Raw genomic sequence first — 23,265 nt, 5'->3', positions numbered from 1 at the left:
ATTTATTCCTAAGTATTTTATTCTTATAGATGCTATTGTGAATGGAATAGTGCTCTTGATTTCTTTTTGGGATAGTTTTTTTGTTGGTGTAAAGAAACACTATTGATTTTTGTATGTTGATTTTGTATCCGGCAACTTTTCTAAATTTGTTACTTCTAACAGTTTTTTTATGGAGTCTTTGGGGTTCTCTACATATAGAATTGTTATCTGTAAACAGAGATGGTTTTGATTTATGTTCTCTGATTTGCATGCCTTTTATTTCTTTTTCTTGTCTAATTGCTTTGGCTAGGACTTCCAGTACAGGTTAAGTATCCCTGTCTGAGATGCTTGGGACCAGAAGTGTTGTGGAGTTTTTGGGACTTTGGAGTATTTGCAGAATACATACTTGTTGAGCATCCTGAATCCAAAAATCTGAAATCTGAAATGAGCATTTCCTTTGAGCATCATGTCAGTGCTCAAAAAGTTTCAGATTTCAGAACATTCTGGATTTTAGATTTTGAGATTTGGGATGTTCAACCTGTACTAAGTTTGCATTGAAGTGGTGAAAGTGAACATCCTTGCTTTGTACTGGATCTTAGAGGAAAAGCTTTCAGTTTTTCCCCATTATGGTGTTAGGTGTGGGCTTTTCATAAATGCCCTTTAGTGTGTTGGAGTATGTTCCTTCTGTACTCATTTTGTTGAGAGTAAAATGAATAGATTTTGAACTTCATCAGATGCTTTTTTGCATCTATTTTTATCTTTCATTCTGATACTGTGGTGTATCACATTGATTTATTTGCATATGTTCAGCCAACCTTGCATCCCAGGGATAAATCCCACTTGGTCGTGGTGTATAATCTCTGATGTGCTGTTGAATTTGGTTCGCTAGTATTTTGTTGAGGATTTTTGCATCTGTGCTCATTGAGCTGTAGTTTTCTGGCAGTGTCTTGGTCTGGCTTTGGTATCAGGGTGATGCTGCTGTCATAAAATGAATTTGGAAGTGTTCCCTCCTCTTCTGTTTTTTGAAAAGGTTTAAAAAGGATTGGTATTAATTCCTCTTTGAATGTTTGATAGAATTCACCTGTGATGTCACCTGGTCCTGGCCTGTGAAGGTTTTTGATTACTGCTTCAATCTCTTTGTTATTGTTCTATTTGGTTTTCTATATCTTCTTGATTCAATCTTGTAGGTTGTGTGTTTCTAGGTATTAATAGTTATCCATTTCTTCTGCATTATTGAATTTGTTGCCATGTAATTATCATAATAGTCCCTTATGATCCTTTTTATTTCTGAAAAATCCATCGTAATGTCTCCTCTTTCATTTTTCATTTTATTTTTTGTCATATGTATGTGATATTTTTATTTTTTTTATTTCAGCATATTATGGGGGTACAAATGTTTAGATTATGTATATTGCCCTTGCCCTCTCTTTCCTCCCTGAGTCAGAGCTTCAAGGGTGTCCATCTCCCAGATGGTGCTCATTGCACTCTTTAGGTATGAATATACCCATTCCCTCATCCCCCCTACCATCTGCCCAACGCCCGATGAATGTTATTCCTATATGTGCACTTAGGTGTTGATCAGTTAAAACCAATTTGATGGTGAGTACATGTGGCGCTTATTTTTCCATTCTTGGGATACTTCACTTAGTAGAATGTGTTCCAGCTCTATCCAGGATAATACAGGAGGTGCTATATCACCATTGTTTTTTGTGGCTGGATAGTACTCCTTGGTATACATATACCACATTTTATTAATCCACTCACGTATTGATGGGCACTTGGGTTGTTTCCACATCTTTGCAATTGTGAATTGTGCTGCTATAAACATTCGAGTGCAGATGTCTTTTTTATAGAATGTCTTTTGTTCTTTTGGGTAGGTGCCCAGTAATGGAATTGCTGGATCAAATGGTAGATCTACTTGTATCTCTTTGAGCTATCTCCATATTGATTTCCACAGAGGTTGCACTAGCTTGCAGTCCCACCAGCAGTGTATGAGTGTTTCTATCTCTCCACATCCATACTAACATTTATTGTTTTGGGACTTTTTGATAAAGGCCATTCTTACTGGAGATAAGTGATATCTCATTGTGGTTTTGATTTGCATTTCCCTGATGATTAGAGATGTTGAACATTTTTTCCTATGTTTCTTGGCCATTATTCTGTCTTCTTTCGAAAAGTTTCTGTTCATGTCCTTTGCCCACTTTTTGATATGGTTGTTTGATTTTTTTCTTGCTGGTTTTCCTGAGTTCTAAATAGATTCTAGTTATCAGCCCTTTATTGGATGTGTAGCATGTGAATATTTTCTCCCATTCTGTAGGTTGTCTGTTTGCTCTCTGATAGCTTCTTTGGCTGTGCAGAAGCTTTTTAATTTGATCAGGTCCAATTTATTTATTTGAGCCTTCTCTTTTCTTTTCTCAGTCTAGGTAAGGGTTTGCCAGTTTTATCTTTCAAAAAAATCAGCTCTTAGTTTTGCTGATTTTTTTTTTTACTCTCTATTTATTTCTGCTTTAATTTCATTTTTTTCCTTCTGCTTACTTTGGGCTTAGTTTGTTCTTCTTTTTCTACTTCCTTTAGGTGTAAAGTTAGGATGTTTATTTGAAATCTTTCTTTTTATTTAATAGAGGCATTTATTGCTATAAAGTTCCCTTAGTACTGCTTTTATTTTCCCATAAGTTTTGATATGCTGTGTTTTGTTTTCATTTGTCTCAAGATTTTCTTAAATTTCTATTTTATTCCCTCCTTGATCCAGTAGTTGTTCAAGAGTGTGGTGTTTAGTTTTCACGTATTTGTGAATTTTCCAAATTTCTAGGTGTTATTGATTTCTAGTTTTATGTCATTGTGGTCAGAAAAGATACCTGGTATGACTTCGATCTTTTTAAATTTGCTAAGTTTGATTTTGTGACCTAGCATGTGGTCTATCCTGGAGAATGTTTCACGTGTGCTTGAGAAGAATGCGTAGTCTTCTGCTGTTGGGTACCAACTTCTGTATGTGTGCTTTGGGTCCATTTGATCTATAGTGTTCAAGTCCACTGTTTATTGATTTTCTGTCTGGATGTTTATCCATATTAAAAGTGAAGTATTGAAGTTTCCTCCTATTGCATACTGTCAATTTCTCCTTTTAGGATCTGTCAATATTTGGTTTATATTCTTAAGTGTTCTGATGGATGCATATATATTAAGAATTATTGTATCTTCCTATTAAATTTACTCTTTCATCATTATATAATGACCTTTGTTGTTAGAGACCATTTTTGACTTAAAATCTATTTCATCTGACCTAAATTTAGCCACCCTGTTTTTTTTGTTGCCATTTGCATGAAGTATCTTTTTACATCCCTTCACTTTCAGTCTATGAGTGTCTTTTTAAAGTTAATTTGAATTTAAAGTGAGTTTATTATATACAGCATATAGTTGGATCTTGGTCTTTAATACACTCAGCTACTCTATATACAGGCATACCTTGTTTTATTGTACCTTCCTTTACTACACTTCACAGATTTTGCCTTTTTTACAAACTAACGGTTTATGATAACCTTGAACACATCTATCGGTGCCACTTTTCCAATAGCATGTGCTCATTTCATGTCTCTGTGTCCCATTTTGGTAATTCTTGCAATATTTCAGACTTTTTCATTATTATTACATCTGTTATGTAGGTCTGTGGTCAGTGATCTTTGACGTTACTATTGTGAGTTTTGGGGCACCACAAACCATGCCCATAAGAGATGGCAACTTTAATTGATAAATGTTGTGTGTGTTCTGACTATTCCACTGACCAGCCATTTCACTGTCTTTCTCCCTCTCTTCAGGCCTACTTATTCCCTAAGACACAACAACATTAAAATTAGGCTAATTAATAACCCTACAGTGGCCTCTAAGTGTTCAAGTAAAAGGAAGAGTTGCACTTCTCTGACTTTAAATTAAAAACTAGAAATGTCAAGCTTAGTGAGGAAGGCATGTTGAAAGCCAAGATAGGCCAAAAGTTCGGCCTCTTGTGCTAGACAGTTAGCCAAGTTGTGAATACAAAGGAAAAGTTCTTGAAGAAAATTAAAAGCGCTACTCCAGTGAACACAGAAATGGTAAGAAAGTGAAACAGCCTTATTGCTGATATGGAGAAAGTTATAGTGGTCTGAATAGAAGATCAAACCAACTACAATATTCCCTTAAGCCAAAGCCTGATCCAGAGCAAAGCCCCAACTCTCTTCAATTCTGTGAATGCTGAGAGAGGTGAGAAAACTGCAGAAGAAATGTTTGAAGCTAGTAGAGGTTTATTCATGAAGTTTAAGGAAAGAAGCCATTTTCATAAAATAGAAGTGCAAAGTGAAGTAGCAAGTGCTGATGTAGTAGTTGCAGCATGTTATCCTGAAGATATAGTTAAGATCATTGATGAAGATGTCTACACTAAATAATAGATTTTCAGTGTAGGCAAAACAGCCTTCTATTGTAAGGAGATGCAATCTAGGACTTTCATAGATAGAAAGAAGTCAGTGCTTGGCTTCAAAGGACAGGCTGACTCTCTTGTTAGGGGCTAATGCAACTTGTGACTTTAAGTTGAAGCCAGTGCTCATTTACCATTTCAAAAATCCTAGGGACCTTAAGAAGTATGCTAAATCTACTCTGTCTGTGTTTGATAAATGAAACAATAAAGCCTGGATGATAGCACATCTGTTTAAAGCTTGTTTACTGAATATTTTAAGCCCATTGTTGACACTTACTGCTCGGAATACAGATTCCTTTTATAATATTATTGCTCATTGCCAATGTACCTAGGTACTCAAGAGCTCTGATGGAGATATACAAGGAGATTAATGTTGTTTTAATGCCTACTAACACAACATTCATTCTGCAGCCTATACATCATGGAGTCATTTTGACTTTCAAGTTTTGTTATTTAAGAAATACATAAGCCTATAGCTGGCATAGATAGTGATTCCTTTGATGGATCTTGGCAAAGTCAATTGAAAACCTCTGGAAAGGATTCACCATTCTTGATGTCATTAATAGGAGTTTGGAAGAAGTTGATTCCAACCCTAATGGATGACTTTGAGAAGTTCAAGACTTCAATGGAGGAAGTCTCTGTAGATGTGGTGAAAATAGTAAAGAAACTAGAATTAGAAATTTAGCTTGTAGATGTGACTAAATTGCTGCAATCTCATGATCATACTTGAATGGATGAGGAGTTCCTTTTTATGGATGAGCAAGGAAAGTGGTTTCTTAAGATGGAATCTATTCCTGGTGAAGATGCTGTGAACGTTGTTGAAATGACAACAAAGAATTTAGAATATTATGTAAACTTAGTTGATAATGTGGTGGCAGAGTTTGACAAGATTGACTCCCATTTTGAAAGTTCTGCTGTGGGTAAAATGCTATCAAAAAGCATCACATGGTACACAGAAATCTTTTTTAAGAGATTGATGTGGCAAACTTCATTGTTGTCTGATTTGAAGAAATTGCCACAGCCACCCCAATCTTCAGCAACCGCCACGCTGATGAGTCGGCAGCCATCAATATTGAGGCAAGATCCTCCACCGGCAAAAACATTATGATTCATTGAAAACTCAGATGATGATTAGCATTTTTAGCAATAAAGTATTTTTAAATTAAGATATGTACATTTTTAAAATACGCAATGCTGTTGCACTGGGAAACCAAAAAATTCATGTGACTCACTTTATTGCAATATTTGCTTTATTGCAGTGGAACTGAATGTGCAATATCTCCGAGATAGCCTATATTTTGACTAGGGGGTTTAAACCATTTACATTTAAAGTAATTATTGATAGGAAAGGATTTACTACTGCCATTTTGTTAACTGTTTTCTGTTTCTCTTGTAATTCTTTTGTCCCTATTTTTCTTTCTTGCTGTCTTCCTTTGTGTTTTGTTGTTTTTTAAATTATTAATACAAAGTTTGTCTCCATTCTTTCTCTCTCTCTGCCTCTCTCTCTCTCTCTTAGTAACTTCTATAGGTATTTTCTTTGTGGTTACCATGGGGCTTCACACAATATCTTATTGTCATATCAATCTGTTTTAAGCTGATAATAACTTTACTTCACTTGAATATAAGAACTCTACACTTTCACTTTTCCTTTCTCCACATTGTATGCTATTGTTGTCACAATTTACATCTGTTTATATTGTATACCCCTTACCATAATTGTTATTTTTAATGCCTTTGTCTTTTAGCTTTTATACATAAAAGTGATTTACCCACCACTAATACAGTATTGTTTTTATCTTTATATTTACCTTTGCCAATGAATTTCTTACTTTCTTACACTCTTGTTTTGCCGTTTAGCATCTCTTTGTTTCAATTTGAAGAACTCCCTTTAGCATTTTTTGTAGTTATAATCTATTAATATCTTTAAGCTCCTTGGTAATTTCTGGACAGCCTTAGCTTAAATACTCTTAAACCAGAGGTTCCCATGTCCCCACAGGCATTTAATGAGGGAGAAGAGAATTTTAGTTTCTTTCTTGTAATTACCATGTTGTCTTCTATTTTGTGTCAGTGTGCATCTCCATTCCGACAGCTTCCCATGTTTTAGATGTTCTGGCTTTTCTAGGGAAGGCTATTTTTCTAACTTCTCTCCAAGGTCTTTATAGTCTCACTACTCCCATAGTTGGTTATGTCCAATAGTTTTCAGGGTTTTACAATTTTTGCATGTTACTTTTTTATTCTCTTAAAGAATGTTATAACAATAGGTATTATAAAGGTTACAGTATAAATTTTAAAAATGTTATTTCTAAAAAAGGGTACCCATACATCAATTTTTGATTGATTCTTCATGATATTTTATGGCAACTGAAGGAGATATTACTTGTTTTCCTACTGCTATGAACTGTGAGTAATTGAATATAATCTAATCAGACAGGTAAAGTCTGGGAGTTTTCATTAGCAGAGGAGAATTCACCATGAAATTAATGATGCTTAAGCCTCATGGCACTCGTTTGCATTGTCCCCTTCAGAGTCACGGCTTCATCAATGAGCCAGAGAAGAAAGCAGCAACTTGAACAGAGTGTAGGTCTTGTGAAGTTCTGACTTACCCTGGGGTCACCCACTATATCCTGGTGATCGCCTTGGGGCTGCAGGCCTGGTTGATGGGTGACCCGTTCTAACTTCACATCCATCTGGTTCCAGTAACTGCTTGCTTTTAGGGACCTTGCTGAACGTCTGAACCTATCTTTGTCCTCGAGTTGAAGGATTGGAGGGAAATACTCTCCCTGCCCTACTCAGGAGCCACTACAACTTAGGTTTTCATGGTCTGGTTGGGTGTTGAGAACCTGGCCAAGTGTGATTGGCTTCTGAGGTGCATCTGTAGGGGGGACACACCCAGTGAGATCAAAGCACTGTCATTCTTCAGGGCTAGTCCTCAGGGTACTAATACCTTCTGAGTAAAAATATTTAAGGAAGTTTCAGATGTGCTGTTACCAATAAGGAGCTGTAAAGTTTAGAGAAGTTTTTCTAGATCATAAGTAATACAAGTAATTTCTATAGCCATGAGAGAGGAAAGACAAAATTGTGTTTCTGTTCTCTTTATTGAAAATACAATTACAATATTGTTAGGTGTGGTGGCATGCACCTCTAGTCCCAGCTATTCGGGAGGTTGAGGTGGGAAGATCACTTCAGCCCAGGAGTTTGAGGCTAGCCTGGATAACATAGTGAAATCCCATCTCTAAAAAAATAAAAATAAAAAATGAAAAAATCGTTATATGAAGAGGCAATCAGTGATATAGGAAAAAGTTTTGTAGAGGTGAATCAGACAGTTTAATAATAATTCTAATAATACTACAACTTAAAATTTTATAATTGTGATTTCTTTTCTCACTAGTTTGATACCTAATTTTGTACCTAATTTCCTTAACAGGTCTCCTCACATTATATAATCGGTAGGCCCCATAAAACTTAGATTTGTTCCTAGTCACTAGTGAACCTAGATCTCTTTTTGGATTGTTTCCGTAAACAGGGGGTGGACTGTATTGATTGTCCTCTTGTGATATGTGTGATTTTCTAGGAAAATTGAGAATTGAGAATTTGTGACTTGGACTAATTTTTTGCTATGAAACTCTAGCTAGCCTGCTCAGAAATTATGTTTTTGATTTTGGCCTCATTAACATCATGTTCTGGTCGGCTCATATGACATACTTAGATTAATGTTGCTAGTAACGAATTCATTAGTAGGGCTTTTAAGCTACATAATAAAAGCACAAAATTTCTAATCAAATAGCTATCTACCCTGCCTGTATTTATTCTCCTTGTTATTTAAAATTACTGACAAACCATAATTTAACTTTTAAAAATTTTACATTGTAGAAAATTTAAATAAATCTAAAAGGAGTAAGCAAACATCCTCAAAATCTTACCACTTGGATACAGCCACTGTCACACGAAGGCTGATAATGTTTAAAAATATACTTTGCAGCACTGGACTCTGAGTTGGGAAACTAGCATTTTCTGGGTTCTAGACTTGTCACTAATTTGCTCTATGACTTTGGGCAAGTTACTTCCTCACTAAGGCTCAGTCTCCTCACCTGGAAAGAGAGGTAATAATATATTGTAGGATTTTTGTGATATATTTTGGAATTTCTAACTAGTTAGTAGTTACAAAGCAGTGTCTACACCATAAATTACCATATAAATGAAAATTTCCATTACTAATTGTTCTTTTTAATTAAGAAAAAGTATATAGAAACAAACACTATTTTTTATGCTATTACAGCTACAAAGATGGCAACAAAAATACCAGCTTGAAAACTTGGGATAAAAATGACTTTAGGCCTCAATGTCAAAGAACAAACCTAGTTGCAAATGGTGGAAGAAATTCTCGTCCAATGAGTCTGGGAGCTCAACAACAGAAACAATTAAGAATATCTGAACCTCCTAACCTATCTCACCACAGAGAAACTGAGGTCCTCAGACAAGCACATTCATCAAAAATATCTGGCTCCACAATGAGAGGTCTAAACAAAAACAGTGCTATACAGGCATTTAAGCCCAATTTTCAACAAAATAAACTTAAGAAAAAAATGTTGGATGATATTCCAGAAGAAAACACTCTGAAGGTAAATGTTTTAATATATATTACATGCGCTGGTTATTTTTTATGTCTCCTCCCTTATTTCCTGAGCCAATAGATTCTTCACCTGTCCTTCCCTGTGTTGTGGAAGGCTGAATCGTCTTATGTAGTGCATCATCCTGGGATTCCTACTTGCTGGCTTCTGCTAGAGATCAGTCAATGGGAGTCACTGGTTGGACATCAAAGGGTGGGAGGACAGGTTGGGTTTTCTGTATTCTCTCCCTCCTTAAATGTTTTGTCACTAGCAGAGGCTGTGTCCCTGCATGACATAGCCCCTCCATGAGTACAGCTTTTACAGGCTTGATACTTTTATTTCCTCCCCTTGACCTTTCAGCCTAGGAATGGTAACAGCTTCTTACTGTTGTTAGTTTTGGCATGCTTAAGTACCCTATGTTTGTTCTGCCCATATGTCTGAAAAAGCCATCAAGATAAATTCTGTTTTTTTTTCCTTTTGGAAATATGACAAATGCATCATGTTTTACAGTGGTTCTCAACCTTATGTTTCCTTGTACACAAGAATGATATGATACAGTCATCTTAGTAACAATGGCTCACTATGGCCATAATCCTCAACAGGAGGCATATTAGAATCTTGGTTAGGATGGGGAGGAGGGAGGAATGTAATTGTATTTTGAACAAAATAGCCCATCAGGTGTTCTTCACAGCCCTCACTGTCACAAAGGAAAGTGTCCCCCTATCCTTGAAAATTAGATTCTTAACACACTGTATTCTTAGTTGACCTTCAAAAATGACAAGCACATTTCAGTCTCAGGGCCTTTATACTTGCTGTTCCTGCTATCCTCACTCAACAACCCATTTAAAATAATAACTCCAGTCTCTCTTTCTCCTTTTACCTTGTGTTTTTTTTAATGCATGAATTTATCAATTCCTGACATTCTATTTTTTATATATATATTATTTTGTGAAGCCCCCATTGGACTGTAAAATCTGTGAGGGCAGATATCTTGCCTATTTTGTTCACTGTTGTTTCCTCAATAGCTATGTTTGGCACATAGTAGGTGCCTGAAATGAACGAACAAATGAATGAGTCTGGCTCCTCCCCTACAGTGTGAGTTTATTCAAGGAAAGGAATTGTCTTACCTGTGTTTCTCACAGGATATGGCACATGCTGCTTTAAAAATATTCAGTGAATGAACAAACAAATAAGTGAATGAATACCCATATGAATAATTCTCTTCTTGGTTAATTGTCTTCAAGTGGTTTCTGGTTTCTTCTGGTTTCTCCTCCTATAATGTACTAGTGATGGCTTTAATGTAGGGAAGTAACCGTACTAAAATTTTTAATAGTTCTTTTTACACATTTGTCTATTATAAGGATCTAGAATCTTTATGTAGAAGATAAAAAAGTAGGTGAAAAAATGAAAGATTTTTCTAATGCCAACTTTTATTTCTTCAAAAGGGAGCCTCATTTTTTCAGTTACAGTTTAAGGAAAAAGATAATTCTTTAAGAATTATTTCTGCAGTTATTGAAAGTATGAAGTATTGGCGTGAACATGCACAGAAAACTGTACTTCTTTTTGAATTATTAGGTAGGTATAATACTACTTCAAAAATACTTCAGAAATACTGTTTGGATAATAGGTTTAATGTCAATAGGAATATCTAGGAAAAAATAAAAAAAATAAAGTTTTGCAAAAGCAGATTGTGATTTATTAGAATTTCCTTCAGTTCTTTGGTTTGTCTTCGACTGGCGTGAAGTATTAGGTTATTTATGATAGTATTTTCCTGATTCATAATGTTAAAATTGGAAAGACTCTTACAAGTAATCTAACCCAACCCCTGAGGTAAGTGAGAAAATGGAGCAAATAATAAAAATAGACTTGACCGAAATCACAAAGCTAGTTAGCAGCAGAAGTAGATCTAGAATCCAGTTCTCCTTATTTTCAGTCTAATGTTCTACTATATTACACTAAATCCAGTTGTAATTTTGTATGTAACTTAAATCACATCTTAAATACTCTGAAAGAACATTTATTAAGAATCTTTACTAATATGAGTAAATACCCTACAGTTAATCTGTTTTCTAAATTAATATTCGAAAGGGGAGGAGAAGAGTTTTGTAGAATGTTTCCAGAATTTGATTTTACCTAGAGTGAAGAGGAGTGGAGAAGCTCTCACTTCTATAAGTAAGAAGTAGAGATTCAATGCTTATTTCTTTCCATCGTTTAAAATAAATAATATTTAATATAATCTAAATTATTAAATAATCAAAACATATAGAAAATATAATAAATATCCACATACTCACATCGTAGATATATTTGAAGTCCCCATCTACTTTAGAGATAACTTTTCTAGAGATAACCATTGTATTAATAGTATCTTTCCTGTCCATGCTTTTATAACTTTGTAATATACATCTGATTCCATAAATTTATATATATAAATTATATATGATGGTTTTATGTGTTTCATAAATATATAGCTTGCATTTTCACCTAGTGAAAATTATGTTTCTGAGATTTAGCAATGGTGATTGATGCAGATCTACTTAATTTTCACGGCTGTATATTATTTATTTTGGGAATATATCATAATTTATATATTCATATCCCTATTAGTAACATTAGAGTTGTTTCAGGTTCTTTTTTTATTTATTTATTCAGGATATTATCGGGGTACAAACGTTTTGGTTACATGTAATGCGTTTACACCACCCAAGCCAGAGCTACAAGCATGTCCCTCCCCCATACAGTGTGTTCCGCTTCCATTAGTTGTGGGTTTACCCGTCCCCTGCCCACCACCAGCACCCAATGAGTATTACTACCATGTGAACACCTTAGTGTTGGTCAGTTAGTACCAGTTTGATGGCAAGTACATGTGGTGCATGTTTTTCCCTCCTTGTGATACCTCACTTCGGAGGATGGGCTCAATCTCTATCCAGGATAACATGAGAGGTGCTAGATCACCATTGTTTTTTGTAGTTGAGTAATATTCCATGGTATACATATAACACATTTTATTAATTCACTCATGTATTGATGGGCACTTGGGTTGCCTCCACATCCTTGCAATTGTGAATTGTGCTGCCATAAACATTTGAGTGCAGATGTCTTTATTGCAGAATGCCTATTTTTCCTTTAGATAGTTGCCTAGTAGTGGGATTGCTGGATCAAATGGTATTTCTATTTTTAGCTCTTTGAGGTATCTCCAAATTACTTTCCACAGGTGTTGTACTAATTTGCAGTCCCACCGGCAGTGTAAGAGTATTCCAGTCTCTCCACATCCACACCAGCATTTGTTGTTTTGGAACTTTTTGATAAGGGCCATTCTCACTGGAGTTAGGTGATATCTCATTGTAATTTTGATTTGCATTTCCCTGATTAGAGATGTTGAGCACTTTTTTATATGTTTGCTGGCCATTAGGTTCTTTTTTTTAACAAGCAATATTGCAATAATTATCTTAGTTCATGGCTTCTTTTATATACACATAAGTGTTTCACTAGGGTATATACCTAGAAATGGAATTGCTGGTAAGCAGGGGGTGTATGTTTTCCATTTTATTAGATATTGACAGATTGCTTTCTAGAGTGGTTTATAGTTATTTTATCCTCACATTTTCACTGACAGATATGAGACTGTAATTTTTGCTAATGTAATGTGTATAAAATGGTAATTCAGTTTTTATTATTTTAGCTTATATTTGAGTATGACACATATTTAAACAAAAAGAATATTTCTATCATCTAGTCCTTTGTCCGTAGGAATAACTTAGAGTTATTATATATAAAAATTCTCTCTGTATATGAATTATATGTCCATGAGTATCATGGTTGGATATGTTAATTTCCTTACCTGTAGTAATGATTTCATATCAAAACATCATGCTGTGTACCTTAAATATGTATAATAAAATAAATTAAAAACTCAATTTGCTCATAGTCACAAAATATTAGCAAGTTGAACACCCTGGGACTAGAATGCATGACTTCTGATTCTAATTCAATGTTTTTGTTCATTAAACTATGATGCATATTTTTTATATGTGTGTATTTTATTATTATAGTGTTTTAAACTGGTCTGGGTATTTAACCACTCTACAGAACACATTCTAAGGTAAAAGTGTCAGATGGCCGACCATTGTCAATTGTACGAACTTAACATGTAACCTGTGTAATCTCTACTTGGAGAGGGCCAGAAATTTTGTTTTCTTTAGTATAAAACTGTTTCAGAAATATATTGCCTTCTTAAAATGTCTTCTTTATTACTGTATAAATATAACTATGAGAGATCAGTGTGGGAAGTTGTTTAAATATCAGCTTCTCTTTGTTAAATTTTAGTTGCATTTTACCAACATTGATTTTTTCCCCCTATTTCAATGTTGTGTAGCTGTTCTCGATTCAGCTGTTACACCTGGCCCGTGTCATTCAAAGACTTTTCTTATGAGAGATGGGAAAAATACTCTGCCTTGTGTATTTTATGAAATTGTGAGTATTTTTATAGTATTATTTGCAAAGCCTATGCCAACTAAACATAAAAATTCCATTGCGTTAGAAATTCTGTTAACAATTTAGTACTTTCAACATTTTTTTTTTATTTTAGTTCTGATACTAAAGTTACTTATTTGTTTAAATAATAGAGAGAGCCTACTACATGCCAGGCACTGTGCTTCATGCAAGGATATAAAGTGGAATATAAGTGGTAAATGGCTCTTTTTCCCAAAGAGTTTATAATCTCACGTAGAAAGATAGATACGTAAGTGTTACACTGTGGTTTGATAAATGGGATAGTGGAGGTAGGTATGTGCAGGGTGCTACAGAAGTAGATAAGGCTGAACATGGTGGCTCATTTCTGTAATCCCAGTACTTTGGGAGGCTGAAGTGGGAGGATTGATCTCTTGCAGCTGGGAGTTCAATACCAGACTGGGCAACATAGCAAGACCCCCGTCTCTACAAAAATTATAAAAAAGATTAAGTGGGCATGGTGGCACACGCCTGTAGTTCTAAATACTTGGAAGACTGAGGTGGGAGGATCACTTGAGCCCAGGAGTTCAAGGTTACAATGAGCTGTGATCATGCCACTGCACTCCAGCCTGGGTGACAGAGTGATACCCTGTCTCTGGAAAAAAAAGTAGATAGGAAGGATGGGGCAGATCAGGGAAAGATTTTCAAAGAAGATAGTAGCATAGCTTATCCTAGATCTTTAAGGACTAGTAAGAGTCTACTAAGCCAAAGTGTGTTAGGAAGGGAGAGAAGAATGCATTGTAAGGTGAGGAAGCAGCATATGCAAAGACATGAAGCTAAGAGAGAGCTTGACTTGTCCAGGGAACTGCAAGTAGTTTATATTACCACAGTGTAGAGCGAGTAAGTGATGGGGGTAAGGGTAGTGGTTCTGAAATTGAGGGAAGGCAGAGCATGGGTTGGGAAATAAGGAAGAGAGAAGGCTTAGTGACAAAGAAGGCTGAGATCTCGAAGGAGGCTGTAGACTTTATAAGATCTACATACTTTGTGAAAGAGTTTGGCCTTAATTTTCAAATGGACCTCAATTTTGAAATCAGACTTGGAACCTAATGTTTACTTTACCATTTATTAACTTTATGACCTAAGTAAGCTGTTTCAACTACCTGAACTTCAGGTTTTTTAATTTATAAAATGAGGAGACAAATTCCTACTTTGAAAGGTTCGTGTGGGAATTAAACGATAAAACATGAATGTGCAGTACATGACGTGTAGTAGGTGATCCAGAAATAGGAATTGTCATGTTAACTTCTATAATATCTTGAATGCTTATTATTTTTCCTATAGTCTAAGTTTTTTTTTAAAAAATTTGTTATTGAACTATAACATGTACAGAAAAGTGCAAAATCGTAGTTGTACCAGCTCTGTGAAGTCACAAAGTGAATGTTACCCAGGCTAAGAAATAGAACATTGCCTTCATCCCTGAAACCTCGTTGTGCCTCCTCCCATTCACTCCCTCCTGTCTTTTACCTAAAAGTAACCACCATCCTGACTCTTAATGTCATCAGTTAATTCTGTTTTTGAACTTTACATAAATAGTATAATACAGTATGTCTTTTTTAAATATCTGGTTGCCTTCACTTGACAAAATGTAAGATTCATTTACATCGTTGCATGTAGCTATAGTTGACTCATTTATATTGGTGTTTATAATGTTGTGTTGTATGAATACACCACAATTTAGTTTTCTGTATTACTGTTGGTGGGCTTTTAGGTTGTTTCTAGGCTTTTTGCTATTATGCATAATGCTCTATGAACATTCTTGTATATGTCTGTTATGTATATGCATGCATTTATGTTTGAGACATACCTAGAAGTAAAATTTCTGGATCATAGAGAATGCATATATTCTAATACAGTACTTATTGACAAAGAATTTTCCAAAGGGTTCTATCAATTTACATACTCACAGTAGTGTAGGAGAGTTTGGTTTCTCTGCATTATTATCAACACTTAGTATTGTCAATCTTTTTTATTACAGTTATTCTGGTGGACAAGTTTAGTGTTATTTCTCTATAGTTTGCTGGTGAATAATGAGATTGAATACCTTTTCATATATATTGGCCGTTTAGATATCTTCTTTTGTAAAATCTATTCAGGCCTCTTGCTCTTTTTTCTATTGAATTGTCTTTTTCTTATTGATTTGTAGGAGTTTGTTTTTTTTAACTATTCTGGGTACAAGTTCTTTGTCATTATGTGTATTGCAAATATATGCTCATACTCTGTGGTTTGCTTTCTCACTGTTAATGGAGGCTTTTGATAAACAGAAGTAGTTCATTTTAATATAGTCCTTTTATCAGTCATCAGTCTTTCTCCTTATAATTAGTGCTTTTTATGACCTTTTAATGAAAGCAATTTCAGAATTCTTTAATTTTATTCATGATTGAGAGGACTTAGAGATTACTGGTCTTTTGCTGGTTTGTTAGTCCTCTCAAAGGCATAGCCCTTTTGGGTCCCAACCCTAAGCCTCAGGTTGGGGTGAGGGTGGGTACTAGAATCTCTTTTCCTTGGGGGCCTGAGACTCCATATTTTGTTTCTCACTTCTGTGAGTCTGTCAAAAGCTCTGCTCAGTTTCTTACACTCTCAACTGCCTTTCTGTAATTGACAGATATCTCAGGGAGAAAGCACCACTCAAATCAGGCCCCATCCTGGACTCCTGTATTCTCCCAGATGGAATCTCTGTAATTCCTCACTGTCTTGGTATCTCTCTGATGCCTACAAGGATATTTTTAACAAAATATTTCACCCAGATATTCTAGTTCTTAGCTGGAGAGTTGGTTTGGATCACCTAGTCTGCCATCTACTTAAAGTAGAGCTCTGGCAATCTGATAAAAATACTTGTGCCATTATGTTGGGAATGTCTTATTAGTCTTTTAAGAAGCCTCAACTTGCTAGCTTGTAAGAAGCCCAGGGGTCTTTCCTTTGTGATAGGGTACCCATATATGCCTAGCTGCCATAGTCTTGTCAGCAATGGGGCCCTGACTCAGGTGAGGGAATTATAGCATTTTAGAGTGATATGTACTTAGTTGATCATATTATTAGTTTTAAAAAATTGAAATTCAGATGACATAATAAATAATCTTTTGATATTTATTTTTTGAAAAACAGGATCGTGAACTTCCAAGGCTGATTAGAGGCCGAGTGCATAGGTGTGTTGGAAACTATGACCAGAAAAAGAACATTTTCAAATGTGTTTCTGTCAGACCAGCATCTGTTTCTGAACAAAAAACTTTTCAAGCGTTTGTTAAAATTGCAGATGTTGAGATGCAGTATTATACTAACGTAATGAATGAAACTTAAGTAGTGATAAAGGAGGTTTAAATAATATAAATTATAGCATTTTCCGTTGTTGCTCAATTTACTGTCTCCATAGTTTTATAGCTACTGTTTTTCTGTATTTCACTTGTTGAATAAAATTATTTAAATCCTTTTAAACATGGAAAGAATTTTTGAGAAATAATTTTACTATTTGTATTAAAATGTTGCATTTGCTAAAACTCCACAATCACTTCAGATAAAAACACTCCATAAAATAGAAATAGATAGATGTTTCTTTAATATGGGCTAATAATATATCTGAGTTAGTCCCCAAACCGGCATCAGGCTTAAGGGGGAAATATTAGACATGTTCCCACAACAAGGAACAAGACAAGGGTGTCTGCTGTCAGTCCTGATATAAAGCATTGTTCTGGAACTGCTAGCCCGTGCAGTTAATTTAATTACTTCAAATATTTAAGGAGAATCTACTCTGTGCCAAACACTGTTGCAAGTGCTGGGGTCAAGCGGTTCACAAAATAACAAAAATTAGGAGTACCAGAAAGGTTGGTGTACTCCCCTACAGAGTATGTCATATGTTTTGAACCAGGAACCCATATATATAGTGCTGTTTCTACCATAGCCATGATTTATTAGTCCGGGAATCAAGTGGTGGTAGCAGTGCTGACTTCTCTCATTATAGACCAAATAACATACTCCCAGAATTTTTGCTTCCCACCCCCACAGTTTTGGGCTCCACTGATTTACTAATCTTACTTTCTGTCATAGCCTGGATTACCCACAATGCAGAGACTGAAACAAAGCCTTATTTGCAAGTATTTTATTTGAGAATTTTACCTCATGGGGAGAAGTAAGAGATAGAGGGGTGTTGAATAGGGAAAAAGGGAGACCCAATACTAGGATGGCTTCTTGAGTATTCACCAGCTTCCAGCACCTGTATTTAAGGGTTGACATATAGGGCATTAGCTCCTTTGCACTTCAGGTTGTGTATGTATGAGTGTTGAGCTGGTTTTCTGTGATATTCCACTCCATGGAATCAGAGAAACCCTATGGCAGGAACAAGAAGCAAGTGGAGCAGGCCCAAGGTAATACTGTCAGACTGAATTTGTATGAAGCTGGTTGCAATCTGTGTGAACTGGTTACTGTGGCTGTAACTGGAATAAGAGATAATGGCTGAAAGAGTTTGAAGTGGTGCACAAGAAGTGTCTGATATAATTCCCAAGGAAGGAATGCTTCTACCAGGAATGCTTCAATAGTTCCATTCTATGAAAAGCTGAGATTGCTATTTGGGAATTTTAGGTTCTTTATGTCATTGAACCAATAGAAAAAAATGGGGGTTACTATGCTGCCTAAGGTAATTCAATCCCAGGTAACAACGTAAAATTGTGTTTTTCTACACAGTGAGGAAAGATCATGGTTGATATGCAGGAGATTCTTTTAGGTGTCACTTAGTAAAAGTTAATGGAAAACTACTATAGCAACACAATAAAGGCAATAATACTGAGAATTCAGACTCATAGGGAATGAAAGTTGAATCTAGCTTAAGTGATGAAAAAGGGAATATGGAATAGGTGTGGAAGAAGGAGTTATAAATGTCAATCATGATCTTGTGATCAATTGCAGGGGAAGGAAATGCTGGCACTAGGAGTAATCTGACATATATGGAGGGTAGTAGGGATAATGATGGTGTCTGGGTGTTATTTAGGTTTTCCTAGAGAGGTAAGGAGATAGAAGTAATTCAAAGGGATGCAAATCTGGATTTCCTTTTCTACCTTGGCCTGAGAAGAATTGTATATGATCTGGGAGAGTTCATCTTTCCTCTCACTCCTGTCCTTTCTGTATATTTTCTGTGGTTCAGACATAGAAGTCTGATCCTTGTTGATTACAGTTTTTCTCTCTCCTAGGGCCTGTTTACAGGGATTTAGGTCGTAGTGAGAGAGTCTTTCTAAAAGCATGTGTCTTTCCTTAGTGGTACTCTGTTCAAAGACCACTGATGGCTGCTTCTTGTCCACAGGATAAAGCCTAAACTATTATATGCAAGATACTTTACAACATTTAAAGTCTGGTCCCTGCTTACTTTTAGGGCTTTCCAACCATTCTTTTTCATCTCTCAAAATGTAGCCTCCAGGCGCACAGGACTACTGTCCATTCCCTAAGCAGGCAATGATTAAGCGTCTGTCCATGAGCTTCTTTCCATCCTTATGATCCCCCAAAGTATAGTCAGATGTGATCAGTGATTGTAATCAGTCACTGCTATGGGACTCTCAGAGAATTTGTTCTAAAGAGGTCCTGGTTAATTACTTTTTCTTTAATGAGTCCCTCCAGGATCTAAATTCCTCTGGGTTGCAGAGCCCCCTTAGGCCCAGAGATGAGTAGAAGGGGAGGTGTGAGAAGGGCAGGTTCAGACCCAGGTGACGACTACAGAGGCTGTTACTTCACATGCCTATAATGAATAAAGGGGAGCAGGATCTCAGATCTGGGCCTTTAGACACATTTGGTAAGTTGGGCAGGAGGGTAAATGAGCTGGTGCCTTAGTATCCCTATAACATGAGGGTCTGGATTTCCCCAGTTGTATGATGTTTTGTAAGATAGTTTTTCAGGTATGATAACTTACCTTTTCTCCACATCTCTGCCTCTCCAGACTTTGCTACATTCCAGAAATATTTTGATTAACATCCACCACTTAAACTCTTTACTAATGATAGTGTTCATTAATATTACTATGCCATGTACTCTCACAAGACTGTATCATTTCAGCATAATGGCATCTCTGTGAGGTAGGCGTTTGATACAGAGGTTCCTAATCCTTGGATATATATTTGAATTACTTAAGAAGCTTACTGAAGGCACCCTTTCAGAGATTCTGATTACATTTACTGGGGGAAGGTGCAATAATCTGTATTTTAAAATTATATTGTATGTCCTTACTACTCAAAGTGTTATCCATAAAACAGCAGAATTGGCATCACCAAATATAAAATTTGAACTTTCAAAATGTAGACTATTAGGCCCCACACTGAACCTACTGAATCAAAATCAACATTTAATACATCAACATTACATACAAACCAGGTGGTTTGTATGTAAATTAAATTTTTAGAAGCAGTGACCTTTGTCAGTCTTGTGGGCAGTCTGGGCTGAGAAACATGGATTTACCACGTTTACCAGGTAAAGAAGATAAGAGTCGTCATTAAGAGAGCAGCTGAAACATATCCCTCATCAGTGGCAGCATCTTCAAGTGGTGTCTCTTTGGTTTGTGATTCCTAATAAGATTCTTGACACCAGAAATGAATCCCACACATTTCCTAGGGAAATAAAATTCTGAGAAATCAGGCATATGGAACTTCACTTGATGCATTTTCCTGCTGCAACACTAGCACATTATGTCCAAATGCAAAAAAATTAGTGTAGCTAGATTAAACAGCATCATCAGGGTGAAAATTCCAGCAGTTGGTGTTTTTTTATTTTTATTTTTATTTTTTTCTGAGACAGAGTCTCACTCTGTTGCCCAGGCTAGAGTGCCGTGGCACCAACCTTGCTCACAGCAACCTCAAACTCCTGGGCTCAAGCAATCCTCCTGCCTCAGCCTCCTGAGTAGCTGGGACTACATGCATGTACCACCATGCCCACCTAATTTTTTTATATATATATTTTTAGTTGTCCAGCTAATTTCATTCTATTTTTTTAGTAGAGACGGGGGTCTCACTCTTGCTAAGGCTGGTCTTGAATTCCTGATCTTGAGAAATCCTCCCGCCTCGGCCTCCCAGAGTGCTAGGATTACAGGCATGAGCCACCACGCCTGGCCCCAGCAGTTGGTTTTAATTATGTCTTTTAAGGAAGAAACTTCCCAAATGCCTTAATGCTCCTCTTCAGCTTTCTTAGCTCTGAGGCGCTCTGGGGTATGGATATCTGGAGAAGGACTAAAGTGAGGTCTCAAGGGTACAAATTACTCCTTCCTTTTCTCCCAAATTACTAAACCTCTCTATCAGATAATTTTTTTCATATCATTATCACTGAATGATGTTTATTTCAACATAAGGAACAAGGTGACTGTATGGACATCCATACTGGATTGTCTGTTTAGGATAAAGAGTAGTGTGGTTGGATGGTCTAATATTTTCCGTGGATCTGAAGATACATCTAGGAATTTTGCAATAAAATGTTAAAAGCTAATGCAAAATGGTTAAAGCAAGTGAGTTCTTATTCCAGGAGAATTTAGTTGGAGTAGTTATTGTAACTTCAGTGGGAGTTGCTGCATTTAAAGTTTGAGGAATTTATGTCTCAGCTTGAAGGACAGCCAACAAATATTAATGAAACTTTGGCCACAACCAGATACCATGCCAGGTGCTGGCCTTGCTGCAGTCACAAAGGCATCAGGGCCTTTCCTGTATGGAGTTTATAATCTGGTAGAAAAGTCAGCTTCAACTAGCGATCAAGGCTATTGAGTTCTATTGGATGAGGACAGGATGCTGTGGAAACTGAAGCATGGTCTGCAGAAACAGGGAAGGTTTAGCAGAGCAAGTGCCATGTAATATACCTGAAGGATAATCGGCAGTAAGCAAGGTGAAAAAGGGGAAGAGGGAAGAAGGTGTTAGGCAGGAGGATCAGCAAGTGTGAAAGGCTGGAGACAAGAAATTATGACTTCTAAGTCCAGCATTGTGGGAGAGAGGGATGCAAGAGTCCTGTGGGCCAGATGAGGCTGTGGAACTAGGCATGGGTCAGGTAATGAGATCATTTGTGTCCTTGAAAGGAATTTTGCCTTTATCTTAAGAGCAATGGGAATCCATGAAGATTTAAGCAGGAAATGATGATCAGTGTTTTATCTTAGAATACCATAGTGTGAAGGGATTGAAGGAGAGTGAGATTGGAAGCAGGGAGATGAATTAAGAGGCTGTTCAATAGTTTGGACAAGATAGGATGTCAATCTGGTCCAGATAGTGGCGGTTGAGATAAACTGTGGATGAATTAGACAGAGAATGAAGTGGCAGAATCTGAGACTTATTAGATTAGATGTTGATGGTGAGAGAAATGAATAAATGAAAGAAAACTCTTCAGTTTCTGACTTGAGCCTGGATTCCTTTTACTGAGATATGAGAGACTGGAGGGGAGTGGGTTGGGAGAGAAGCAGAGAGAGGTCACGAATTTCATTTGGGATCTGTTGAGCTGAAGACAGTTGTGATATATCCATGGGAAGATAGTCAGGAAGCAGTTGGTAATACAGTACTGAAGGTGATGGAGAGGTTTACCCACAAGGTTTAGACTGTAATCAAGGTCATAGGCATAGATGAACTCTTTAAGGGCCGTATCTATAGAATTATAATAGAATAGAGTTTAGGAAAAAGCCCCAGGAAACACTAATATATAAGATACTGTTAGGGAAGAAACTTGATTACAGTTACTGAGAATGAATGGCTAGGGAAGTATTAGGAGAACCAGTGTGATCCCACAGAAGCTAACAGGTGAGAGTGCTTTAGAAGGGAGGGGAGAATCAATATTGTTACATGTAATAAGAAGTGAAGAAAGTAAGTCTGAAAGTGGCTTGGAGTTAGTGATGTGGCATATTTCTTTATTTTATTTTATTTTTTTAGGTTACATGGATCATTTTTGTAATGCTTGAGTCCTGCCTATAGGTGTGCCCATCACCCAAATAGTGTTCTTGGTACCCATTAGGTTGGTTTATTCCCCTTCTTTCCTCTCCCTCCCCACTGGCTGCTCTCCACTGAGTTTTACTTCTGTCTATGCACTTGTGTGTGCTAATTGGTTAGTTCCAGTTTAATAGTATGTGTGGTGTTTTTCCATTCTTGCGATACTTCACTTAGGAGAATGGTCTCCAGTTCCATCTAGATTGGTCCAAAAGGTATTAATCAATCTTTTTTATGGATGAGTAGTACTCCATGGTGTACACATACCACATTTTATTAATCAGGGAAATACAAATTAAAACCACAATGAGATATCACCATGTCCCAGTTATAATGGTTTTTATTAAAAAGTCCAGGAACAATAGATGCTGGTGTGGATGCAGAGAGAAAGGGAGACTTATACAGTATTGGTGGGACTGCAAATTAGTGCAACCTCTATGGAAAACAATGTGGAGATTCCTCAAAGAACTAAAAATAGACCTACCATTCAATCTGGTCATTCCACTACTGGGTATCTACCCAAAGGAAAAGAAGTGATTTTATCCGAAAGATACCTGCACTTGAATGTTTACTGCAGCATAATTCACAATTGCAAAGATGTGGAATTAACTCAAGTATTCATCAATTCATGAGTGGATTAATAAAATGTGGTATATGTGTATTTCTGATTACAGAGATTGTTGTCATGGATAATTATGGTGAAATCATTTGGTGCAGAACATCTAACAGACCATGTATCATTTACTAAAAGAAATACATTTACTTTTATTTAGGTTTAATCGACCCAGATATTTTCTCTTAAAGACACTGAACACAGAGC

The 23,265-nt window shown here is 36.3% G+C and overlaps 1 protein-coding gene across 5 annotated transcripts in view; it reads left to right on the top strand.

Moving 5' to 3' along the window:
- SPATA22 (spermatogenesis associated 22) overlaps nt 1–16,970 on the top strand; it is a 32,818-nt gene extending 15,848 nt beyond the window's left edge. For 4 of the 5 annotated variants that reach the window (XM_012652580.1, XM_012652577.1, XM_012652578.1 and 1 more), the window contains 4 exons: nt 8,694–9,036; nt 10,470–10,599; nt 13,400–13,497; nt 16,636–16,970. In XM_012652580.1, the coding sequence (XP_012508034.1) occupies nt 8,694–9,036; nt 10,470–10,599; nt 13,400–13,497; nt 16,636–16,827 (763 nt within the window). In that variant the 3' untranslated portion in view covers nt 16,828–16,970. The remainder of the gene's footprint in view (nt 1–8,693; nt 9,037–10,469; nt 10,600–13,399; nt 13,498–16,635) is intronic. The other variant, XM_012652579.1, reaches the window with a different exon arrangement.
- Nucleotides 16,971–23,265: the final 6,295 nt, after the last annotated feature.

The sequence above is a fragment of the Propithecus coquereli genome, unplaced genomic scaffold (genome assembly GCF_000956105.1).
Source record: "Propithecus coquereli isolate 6110/MARCELLA unplaced genomic scaffold, Pcoq_1.0 Scaffold390, whole genome shotgun sequence".
NCBI classification, from domain to species: Eukaryota; Metazoa; Chordata; class Mammalia; order Primates; family Indriidae; genus Propithecus; species Propithecus coquereli.
This window is presented reverse-complemented; position numbering and strand designations above follow the sequence as displayed.